At 36.3% G+C, this 12,014-nt stretch overlaps 1 protein-coding gene across 9 annotated transcripts in view; it reads left to right on the forward strand.

Moving 5' to 3' along the window:
* The window catches only part of PHKB (phosphorylase kinase regulatory subunit beta), a 208,101-nt gene that overhangs the window by 92,756 nt on the left and 103,331 nt on the right, over positions 1–12,014 (forward strand). For all 9 annotated transcript variants that reach the window (XM_022555124.3, XM_089902984.1, XM_022555122.3 and 6 more), the window contains 4 exons: positions 5,024–5,119; positions 7,261–7,458; positions 10,075–10,132; positions 10,671–10,748. In XM_022555124.3, the coding sequence (XP_022410832.2) occupies positions 5,024–5,119; positions 7,261–7,458; positions 10,075–10,132; positions 10,671–10,748 (430 nt within the window). The remainder of the gene's footprint in view (positions 1–5,023; positions 5,120–7,260; positions 7,459–10,074; positions 10,133–10,670; positions 10,749–12,014) is intronic.

Genomic DNA, 12,014 nt, shown 5'->3' on the forward strand with positions numbered 1-12,014 from the left:
TACATACAGTGGAATATTATTCAGTCATAAAAAGGAGTGACATTTGTGACAACATAGATGGACCTTAAGGGCATTATGCTAGGTGCTAAGTGAAATATGCTAAGTGAAGTAAGACAGAGAAAGACAAATACTGTACGATCTCTCTTATATGTGGAATCTTTAAAAAAAATCAAAACCTCAGATACAGGGAACAGATTGGTGGTTGCCTGAGGCAGGATGTGGGAGGTAGGAGAAATGGGTGAATTGATCTGTTTTGTTTTAAAAAAGAAACATTGTATATAATTCTTTTCAGTGAGTATCACAAGTTAAAAATTTGTCTTTGTTTGAGTGGTCCATGCATATTAAAGTTAAAATTTATAGGCATGTTTTTGTTATTTTTACTTAAAAGAAACAACATTGTATTAGTTTTAGGTATACAACATAATGATTTGATATTTGTATATATTATGAAGAGATCACCACAGTAAGTCTAGTTAACAACTACTACCACACATAGTTACAACTTTTTTTCTTAAGACCTACTCTCTTAACAACTTTTCAAAGGTATGCTATACATTACATCCCTGGGACTTACTGGAAGTTTGTACCTTTTGACCACACCATTTTCTTCTTCATTATTGATCTTTCTGAAAGAGGTTTCCACTTGTTGAACTTTTGCCCTTTTTGTGCTTTGGTGTATAAGACAAAAGTTAATTTTTATTTTTATGGGAAATTGTTGGGTGGAATAAGCCTTTAGCTTTGGTTATTATGTGTTCCTGTACTTTCTTTCTTATTTTTTTAAATTGTTAGACTTGCCTTATTATTAAAGAAAAAGGACTCATCATTTAAATCTTCACCCCGAAACTATTTTCAAAACATATTTTTGTTTGGGAGAAAATATCTAAGAAGAAAATTTGATCAAGTGGCTTAATTTTTTAAATAAATTTATAATAAAGGCTAATTTGGAGCACTTAGAAACATACTCATATAATCCTTAATATGAGAATCACTTATTTCATAATGGTTTCAAATATTTTCTCTGTGTGTGTGTATATATATATATATCTGTGTGTGTGTGTGTGTGTGTGTGTCTGTGTGTGTGTGTATGGCAATACTCAACAATATATGTAGTGATTTATAAATATATATAGTGATATAAAAATATTTGATAATACTTAAATAAATAATAATTTATAGTTAGCACATGTCACAGACATCAGCAACAGTTTTGTGATTCCTGGGTCTGAGTCTCAGCTCTATTCTTCTAAAACCCTGAGAATTAACACTCAGGTTCATCTCTCTCTGTAGTTTGAAACCCCTTTAACAATATGTGAGTAGGAATTCCTCTAGTGAGGGCTACTGGAAGCTGCTGTTGGGTCAGTAAGTAAAAGTTTGCTGTTTACAGGCCACCGCCACTACAGCCGTGGCGTAGAGGGGTAATTCCCACCAGCAAGTATCGTTTCTGCAGAATATGTCTCTAGGCTTGCTCACAGAGCTGTAGGACAGCCTAATGCTGGACCAGGTAAGAAAGTGTCCTGATCATGGTGCTGTTTTTTTGTTTCCAGAAGAACAGAAAAGGTCATGTATAGTATTGACACAATAGATATACTGATCCGTTTCATCTTGTTTTATTCTTTGATGCTAGATGAGGGTAGTAAGCCCATTAGCTCAGGTTCAGAGAAAAGTCTAAAGAGGAAAAGAAAGGCCTTGGCAATCCTTCAAATCATTTCACTTTGAATTGAGACTAAAGAGATCGTCTTAAGGTCATGTTACCTACCAGGGTTCTTGGCCTCCATAAGCAATAGGAATTGATCAGAGGCCAGACAAGAAATTCAGGCAAGGTTTTATTGGGGCCCCTGCTGCACCAGGAGGGACAGAGAACAAGTAACAGGTTCCCTTGCTCACTCGCTTGCTTGCTGGGCGGGGGGCGAACTGGTTCTTCATATGGGGTGAGGGTAGGGGTGCGTCCAGGGGTCAGGCCGGAGAGGTGCCTTAGGTGGTTTGCCCACCCCTTAGGTGGTGTCGTGTGCAGGGGGCATGCGCAGTACCTTGCTTTTGCTTCCGGCTCTTCAGAAGTGGCTGTTGGGTTTTTGGTCTCTTTGTATCTTGTCCATAATTTGCCCAGCTGCGCATGCACAGTTATTTTTAGTCCTTTGTAGTTTCTTTGTATTTTGTTGCTCGAGGAGACATTTGTCCAGGTGCAAGCACTGCAGCTAAGGGTCCCAGGTCCCAGGTGCCAGCCTATCTGAGTCATAGGTGTTACCCTTGGCCATAGATACCATCTCAAAAGTGTTTGTTATGGTCATGGAGGCCTGGGTAGATGGTTCAGTGCAGCTCTTCCCCTTCATTGGAACTCAAGTCAGGTTGAATCATCTTGTAATGTGTATACTAGAAAACAATTACAGAAACTCAGTTTGGGAGTAAAGTCTGAACTGTCAGTCTTATCTGTGCTCTTTAGTTGGAGTCAGAATATTATGGCAGAGTTATGATAATTTCAGGAAATGAAAGATGAAAATAAAATATCCAAAGTTAATAAGATACTCTGGAGTGACATATACATATAAAACGTCTTTCCATATTCCTGCCTTTAATTGGAGAAATCAAGATACTAACAAATGAGCTGAGGCCAGAATCTAAAAGGTGATGACTAGAAAGATTTCTCATATTATACACAGTGTTCAAAGCGATGCAGACATGTCTAGCTTCCTTTGAAATTTGCAGGCCTAAAATTAACGTGTCTGATAATTTAAAGTAGGTGATAATTAATTCCATATGGAGGTCTCCTTGATGACGTTTTAAAAAATTTGCTTCTGAATAGGAACAGCTGCCCATGGCCTTGGGTGAATTTTATTCTTCTGTAAGTCCGGGCCATATACCTAAAGCATGGTATATTTTTTAAGATGACAGTCAGACAATATAGTTTATTAGCTTTTGATCTTAGTGTTAAAATATGATAGCATTATGAGATTAATTTTTCCTTTTGTGCCTATTTCTTAGAGGCTGGCAGAGGAGGAGACCTCAACAAATACTTTGGTGAATCTTTATTTGTGGCTAGAAAATAGAAGTTAGCTGTTTATATGAAGCAAATAATGGCAAGAATTACCAAATTTGCCATTTCATTTCATTATTTATAAATTATCCTACTTAGATTGTTGTATCTTTTAAAAAATTAAATTCAAGGCAGACTGATTTGACATGTAATTAACTTTATTAATTTTCAGCCTAAGGGGTAAATTATAAGTCCTGTTATTTTCTGTATTCATTGGCTCCCAACATCATATACACATTCATTTCTTTGCTGTCTTGTTCCAACCACTCTACTTGCTCCCCCTTCCCCCAAAATTCAGATCCTATTTCTGGTCCTCACCTTCTCCATGAAGTACCGCAAGGTGCCTATTTTGTTTTCCTCCTGTTAACTTTAGAGGCTTATTATTATTCTTTCATCTAAACCACTCACCTGGTACATAGTCATATATTGCCACGTGCAGTCTTTTTGTTTTGTTTAATATTTATCTGATTTAGGACTGTATATCACCTGGGTCAGCTCCTTGGGAGGAGAGGTCATGTTCTGTCTTGTTTTACTCAAAGCAGAGGGCACATTACTCTGACATTGGCAGCTACTGCGTGAAAGTTTGTTGGGTTCAATTTTGTGAGTACAGATGAGAAGTAGGGACTTTCAAATAATAGAAAGACTGTTTAGAATTGATCTGGTTAAGAGACAGCCTCACTCATTCCTTGTTCACTTATTGTCAGAGTTAAAAGAAATTTAAGAAATAATATTATGAATGAGAAGTTCTATTTTATGAGCTAATATTCATGTATGAACATGGGTTAACAGGAAAAATATACAGAGTGAGTATGATGCTTGGATCTAGGGCCTAGTACTACTAGATTTTGAGTTTCAGTCAATGTATTTTATCTTCAGGGCAAATGCATCTTTGAAGTTGGTGAGAATTGGTATGAGATTTAGAAGGTAATGAAGCAACATAAAATTTGTGATGGTGTTCTTCCTTTCCCCATGTATTTTTCTGAGTATTCTCTTGTAATGGAAGCAGTCGTATTCCAATTTCATTCTTTGTGTTTTCAAAATATCTATCTCCCCAATAAAAGAACAAAACCATGTTTATTTAAAAACTATGCTATTGAAAATGGAAAGCACTAATGGCTAAATAGTATTGATAAATTTTTTTAACTTGGTTAGCAGACCAATTATCATTTTTTGTTAACACTTTTTTTTATTCAACTTTTTGGTTCTTACTTGAAAGATAATTTTTAGTGTGGGAAATTGCATAATATAGTGTTCAAGGTGTGGTCTTCTGTGTCAGACTTGATTTTGAACCCTTGCCTCTGTTATACTAAGATTTAGCATCGTTTTCTGTAAAATGGGTATAATAATATCTACATAAGGGGACTAAATGAGATAATCCATGTGAAGCATAAAACACAGTGCCTGACACATAATGAATATTAGCAAGTATTATGTACATTACTATTATTTGAGATTCTCCTGTCTTCATATTTTAATCAAGTAGTTTTTATATCTGTAATTCTAGATATCTAAATTCATTTAGTTTGATCATTCTTTATTAGGACTGTACAATTCAGATTTTGTGAATCCAAATTAGTTCTTATTTCTTTGTCAGAAGTATTAGCTAAATGATTTTTTACTTTTATTAAAATATCCTTTATTAGTTATCTTATAATCTATATATTTTGATTTTTAAGAAAACTAAGGAGAAATCGGAAAAATGGAAAAATAACATTTATTTTTTATGATTATAAAATTAATATGTTTATTGCAAGAAATTTGAGAAATACTGAAAACATTTAAAAAATTAAAATCTTCCGTAATGCCACTCTCAAATGCAACCAATGTTAATATTTTTGTGAAATTTTTTTGCTTGTCTTTTTTTAAAATTTTATTATTTTTGTAAATTGAGGTAACATTGATTTATAATGTGAAATTTCTTTCAGTCAAATTGCCCAATGTTCTACAAGTTCTTTTATGTTAATCTAGGAAATTTTTCTTTCTCTCTCATTCCAGGGCTGTTCTTGGTCAGTTATATTTGTGGATCTCGATGCCCACAATCGCAACCGGCAAACTTTGTGCTCACTGTTACCCAGAGAATCAAGATCTCATGTGAGATATTTTTATAATAAATTAATATGAACTGTTGTTTATGATTGTTACATAGTTTTGTTTCTTTTTCCAAGAAAGTACTCTAAAGTGTTAAAAGTTGGCAGAAGAGATAAGAGAGAATGTTGCCGCTTACTCCTCTGGCCTGGGGAGGTCAATGTTTAGGAAGTGAACAGAGCTGTGGAGAAAGCTGCTTTGTCCTTTGAGTTTTCATAGAGCAGTACAGAACTAGATATATGTTTTTCTCTTTGGGGGAGTAGCAACATTATGCCAAAATTAATTTTTTTTGGTCATGGAATATTATATACAGTAAGTACCCTACACACGAACCTTCAAGTTGCGAACTTTCAAAGATGTGAATGTGCGTTCCCAGGTCCAATCACATAATTTAGTTCACGTGTCTGGCGTACATTGTCACGTGCGTGCATCCTCAACAAGTGGTTGTGCTTCTGTGTGCTTTACTGTACAGTACTGTATAGAGTACAGTAGTACAGTGTCTTTATTTCAAGCCCAGGATGTCTGGAAGCAAGCTTAAAAGCAGCAGTGATGTAGTTGGTACTGCTAAAAAGTGCCAAGCGATAATGATGGCAACAAACGTGAAAATAATTGAGAGAGTGGAGTGACAAGAGGAAGAAGAAGTAACTGAAGAACCGAAGAGATTCACGACACAGGAAATGGCAAGGGGATTTTCTTTGTTTGAGGAGGCACTGTTAGTTTTTGAGGCACAGGACCCGAATGTAGAATGGTTCACGAAGGTTGCAGCAGTCTTTCAGAATGCAGTCCCTTGCTACCGTGTCATCTATGACAAGAAAAAAAGAGCTACTACCCAGATATCACTGGACCGTTTTTTCAAGAGGGTAGATAGAATTTAATCCAGCAAAGAACCAGAACCTGTGAGTGCAATTGCAGCTTGCCCTCTGTCTCCTATTGCTGAGGATCCGTTAGCTCTACCATCTCCCACCTCTCCCTCCTCTAGTCAGTAACTCTTCTTGTTCACTCGATGCCAGCCCCTGTATGCCAGCTGTTGTACTGTACTATTGTACTTTTCAAGGTACTGTACTGTAAGATTAAAAATGTTTTCTTTATTTTTCATGTTCGTTTGTTTTTTATGTATTATTTGTGTGAAAAGTATTATCAACCTATTACAGTACAGTACTATATAGCGGATTGTGTTAGTTAGGCACCTAGGCTAACTTTGTTGGACTTACAAACAAATTTGACTTACAAACGTGCTCACAGAACAGAATTCGTTCATATGTAGGGGACTTACTGTATTAGAAATGTAGAAGAATATTTTTTATAATTTAAATATCTTTTGAATAAAACTGCTTTCCTTATTTCTTTTCTCTCATTTGATTCACCCTTTTCTTTTGTCTGATAATCTCTTAAATGACTATGTAATACCTGATTGCAGATTTTTTGAGGGGTTATTTGTGGCTCTATTCTTAGAAAACACCCAAAATGGAACAATTTAATTATTTTAAAATAACTATTTTATAGAAGTAATACAAGATTATGATAAAAGACAAACAGAATCCACAAATAAGCAAATAATAAAAATATATCCACTCATTATTCCACCATTCAGTTATAATCTTAGGGTGACATCATTTGGGTTTGTATGTTTCCATGTATTTTTATGTACACATATAATATTTTTATTTTACAAAACTGGAGGAATATTGTTCATAATGCTTGATAACCTGTTTCTTTGAATGGACATGTTTCCATATTAGTAAACATTTCTATAATATAAATTTTAATGGCTGCTGATTTACTCAGCTAATTGTTGGACCTTTAGGTTGTTTTCTGGTTTTCACTATTATAAACAAATTGTTATGACAGACTAGTTGTAATGACTAATTAGTGGTGTTAAATTTTTACACAATGACTGAAATAACGTACTAAAGTTTGAGTCCAGTGTTGAACCTTGAAAATACTCCTTATCATTGAATGAAGTTTTATCTCCTTTGTAAGGTTCACTAAACCATGCCATATAAACATCTGTCTGTCCCTTGGAGCACAGCAGTCTCACTGTCAGTTAAATAACCTTAGTGGCTTTGCATCTCTGTGATTCTCTTTGGGCTGTGTTGATCATATGATGACAGACACTTACTTTCCCTTCTTTTTCTTATTGCCCCCAGAACACAGATGCTGCCCTGCTCCCCTGCATCAGTTATCCTGCATTTGCCTTGGATGATGAAGTTCTGTTTAGCCAGACACTTGATAAAGTGGTTAGAAAATTAAAAGGAAAATATGGATTTAAGCGTTTCTTGAGAGATGGGTATAGAACATCATTGGAAGATCCTAAAAGACGCTACTACAGACCAGCTGAAATTAAGGTATCAAAAAATATCCCATGTCAGATAGCATAATAGAATGTTCAAAAGTACTGATTCAGGAGGCAGACTTCTTGGGTTTGAATTCTGGCTCTGCCACTTATTAGCTGTGAGACCTTGGGCAAGTTAATTAAGCTCTCTGTGTTTAATATTCTTCATTGATAAAATAAAGTTAGTACCTACTATTAGTGAGGTTTTTTTGAGAATTAAATCAGTTAATATATATAAAAGTGCTTAGAACGGTGCTTGGCGCATAGTAAGCACTCGGTAAGTGTTAGCTGTTGAGGCCTATTTGCTCACATCGGGCCATGTTGAGTCATTGGGTGAGTAATTTTTCTATTGAACTTTCAGTATTTTGCCTGCCTACTATATACCATTTGTCTAATATAATAGAAAATATCTATTTGTGATTGGATTTTCAATCTTTAAGCAAATGTTCTTTTTTCTGTTTCACTTAGACACTTCCCTCTGAAATATACTCCTCTAAATATTTGGTTTTAAAGATTTTATATTTCAAATATACATACATATCCTATATCTAGGTTTATTCTAGCTGTTTCTAAGCTGCCCAGAAAACTGTAACACCCCCCAAAAAAGTAAGCACCCATCCACATTGCTGAAGACTTTGCTTTAATGGGATAGGTTGAAAATTATTTTAAAAAAACCCCAAACCCCTCCCTATCTGCCTCCCATTGCCTCTCTCTTTGTTGTCACACTTCTGAAGAGCATGGTGTGTTCTAGTTGTGGCTCCTTGTTTGCCTCCTACTTACTCCTTTACCTTATAATCTGGCTCCTGTCCCCAACACTTCCCAGTAGCTGTGTTGGCTTCAGTCAGTTTATGTCACTGGATCATTGTGGATGCCTTTCTAACTTTATTTCACTGGACCTCTCATTGGCATTTGAGTGTCTTAAGTAAGTCCTCTCTCAGGAGGTTCTCCTCCATTTTCTGTGACTTCATTCTCTTCCTAAGTCTCTGCTTAGTTCTCTCACTATCTTTCTTAGTCTCCTTTGCAGGTTCCTCCTCTTCTGCCTCCCTTTATCCTTTGCTTGTCTCCTGGAATCCATCTTCAGTCCTATTCTCTTTTCATGCTATTCATGCAGTCATACCTCTAGCAATCACTGTTAATCCCACATCTCTATCCCTAACTCATACTTCCACCCCTGAGTGCCCTACCACGTATCCAGCTGCCTTTTGGACATCCTCACTAGAATGCACTGCAGTCTGCCTATGATCACCTTCCACCCTTCTGTCCAAGCCCCAAACCTGAGATTCATCCTAGGCTCTTCCCTCTCACTCAGCCTTCTTTGTCACTCACCAAGTCTGGCAAATTTAACTACCTTTAAATCTTAAAAACTGTCCCTTCATCTCTACTAACTTCTTCGTTTAGGCGAGTGATCCACAGCTGGGAATGATTTTGCTCCCCAGGGGACATTTGACAATATTTGAAGAAATTTTTTTTTGTTACACCTTGGTGGGTGCTACTGGCATCTGGAAGGTAGAATCCAGGGATGCTACTAACTGTCCCACAGTGCACAGGACAACCCCCACAACAAAGAACTATTTGGCCCAAAATGTCAATAGTGCTGAAGTTGAGAAACATTGATTTAGGTTAACATCCTTTCTCTTTGGATTGTTCCCAGCAGCCTTCCAGTTGCTCTCCTTATTTCTTATCCTAAAACCCTCTTCAGTACTGCCAGCTGTTCATCTAGCAAGTAAATTTGACCCTCTTCAGTGGTACCCTGTCACTTTCAGATCAAAGTTTTTGTCTCTCAGCCTGACTTCTCAGGCCCTCCCTGATCTGGCTGTCCTGACCCACCTGTTAGACTTCAGCTTTCACTGCTTCTTCCTTGCTTGTTCCAGGAATACTGAATTGCTGTGAGTTTCTTTAACGTACTTTGTTCATTAACGCATTTCTAGTTTGTACTGTTGTCTTCTCTGTATGGAGTTCCCTTAGCTTATCTCTCCAGAGAAATCCATCAAGCATTAGTTGAAGCATCTCCTTTCCTATAAACCCTTTCCTGACGCCCTGGGCAGGCTCAGATGCTTCATGCCCTTGGTTCTTGATATATATACAATGTATAGACATTTTGTAACATACTGCAATTGTTTGTTTACATACCTGTCTCCCCACTACAGCAGGTTCTCTATCTTTTTGTCTTCATAGCCCTCTGTCTAGCTGATGCCAGGCATTACTAAATACTTAGGAAATATTTATTGAATGAATGACTACTCTGTGATGGATTAAATGAATGAGATTTTGAATAATAAGAATGATGAGGGCTTCCCTGGTGGCGCAGTGGTTGAGAGTCCGCCTGCCGATGCAGGGGACACGGGTTCGTGCCGCGGTCCGGGAGGATCCCACATGCCGCGGAGCGGCTAGGCCCATGAGCCATGGCCGCTGGGCCTGCGCGTCCGGAGCCTGTGCTCCGCAACGGGAGAGGCCACAACAGTGAGAGGCCCGCGTACCGCAAAAAAAAAAAAAAAAAATCAGTCCACTTTTGTTATTACAATAAATAAATTTTTATGTACGTATATTCTAATGATGTAAGTGTTCTAATTAATATACAGTTCTAAATTATTGTTGGTGAACTTTTTATATATTTTATTTTCTGTTTTAGCTATTTGATGGCATTGAATGTGAATTTCCTATATTTTTCCTTTACATGATGATTGATGGTGAGTGAACTTTTCTCCTGAAATTTAAACTGTAGGATATAACTAGTTTAAAGAAGAAAAGAAATAAAATATGACTCCTTTCAGCTAGCAAAATAGACTGCACTTATTGATGTTAACTACTCTGCATTTTTATATGCTACTTTTCTGCTTTCTGAGTTAATGTTACATCATTTAAAGAATTTTAAAAATACTTTGAAGTATTTTTAAAATGATACAAATATATTTTCATATTTACAAAGAAGAATTTTTATGAATACTGTAATTTGTGACATTGTGAATGTCTGTATTATTTATACTTAAGCATAGAGAAATTTCAATTAAAAGTCAGTTTTCAATTCTAATTGCTAACATTTCTCAAATCAATTTCCTGGAAAACTATCATATGCATTTATTTGCATAACCTTTTTCCATTTTATGTTTATTATTTACATAGAAAAATACCAGAATAATTACAATTGGGTAAATTTTTTTCTAAGGTAAAATGTCTGTTGTGCTTATTGAGCTCAAATGCTATTGGATTTTATATTTTACATTTTAGGTGTTTTTAGAGGCAATCCCAAGCAAGTAAAAGAATATCAGGATCTTCTGACTCCAGTACTTCATCAGACAACAGAAGGTGTAGTTGGAATGCTTTTCCTTTTTTTTTTACATCTTTATTGGAATGTAATTGCTTTACAACATTGTGTTAGTTTCTGCTATATAAGAAACTGAATCAGCTATATGTATACATATATCCCCATATACCCTCCCTCTTACGTCTCCCTCCCACCCTCACTATCCCACCCCTCTAGGTGGTCACAAAGCACAGAGCTGATCTCCCTATGCTATGCGGCTGCTTCCCACTAGCTATCTATTTTACATTTGGTAGTGTATATATGTAAATGCAAGTCTCTCACTTCGTCCCATCCTACCCTTCCCCGTCCCCATGTCCTCAAGCCCATTCTCTACATCTGCATCTTTATTCCTGTCCTGCCCTTAGGTTGATAAGAACCTTTTTTTTTTTTTACACTCCATATATATGTGTTAGCATACCGTATTTGTTTTTCTTTTTCTCACTTACTTCACTCTGTATGACAGACTCTTGGTCCTTCCACCTCACTACAAATAACTCAATTTCATTTCTTTTTATGGCTGAGTAATAGTCCACTGTACCTATGTGCCACATCTTCTTTATCCATTCACCTGTCGATGGACACTTAGGTTGCTTCCATGTCCTGGCTCTTGTAAACAGTGCTTCAGTGAAAACTGTGGTACATGATTCTTTTTGAACTATAGTTTTCTCAGGGTATATGCCCAGTAGTGGGATTGCTGGGTCATAGGGTAGTTCTATTTTTAGATTTTTTAAGGAACCTCCATACTGTTTTCCATAGTGGCTGTATCAATTTATATTCCCACCAACAGTGCAAGAAGATTCCCTTTTCTCCACACCCTCTCCAGAATTTATTATTTGTAGATTTTTTGACAATGGCCATTCTCACTGGTGTGAGGTAATAACTCATTGTAGTTTTGATTTGCATTTCTCTAATGACTCCTGATGCTGAGCATTCTTTCATGTGTTTGTTGGCAATCTGTATATCTTCTTTGGAGAAATGTCTATTTAGGTCTTCTGCCCATTTTTAATTTGGGTTGTTTGTTTTTTGATAGTAAGCTGCATGAGCTGCTTGTATATTTTGGATATTAATCCTTTGTCAGTTTCTTAGTTTGCAAATATTTTCTCCCATTCTGAGGGTTCTCTTTTTGTCTTGTTTATGGTTTCCTTTGCTGTGCCAAAGATTTTAAGTTTCACTAGGTCCCATTTGTTCATTTTTGTTTATATTTCCAGTTTTCTAGGAGGTGGGTTAAAAGGCATCTTGCTGTGATTTATGTCAAAGAGTGTTCTTCC

The sequence above is a fragment of the Delphinapterus leucas genome, chromosome 20 (assembly GCF_059928025.1).
Source record: "Delphinapterus leucas isolate spDelLeu-1000000601 "Yukka" chromosome 20, BTC_Dleu_Yukka2, whole genome shotgun sequence".
NCBI lineage: Eukaryota > Metazoa > Chordata > Mammalia > Artiodactyla > Monodontidae > Delphinapterus > Delphinapterus leucas.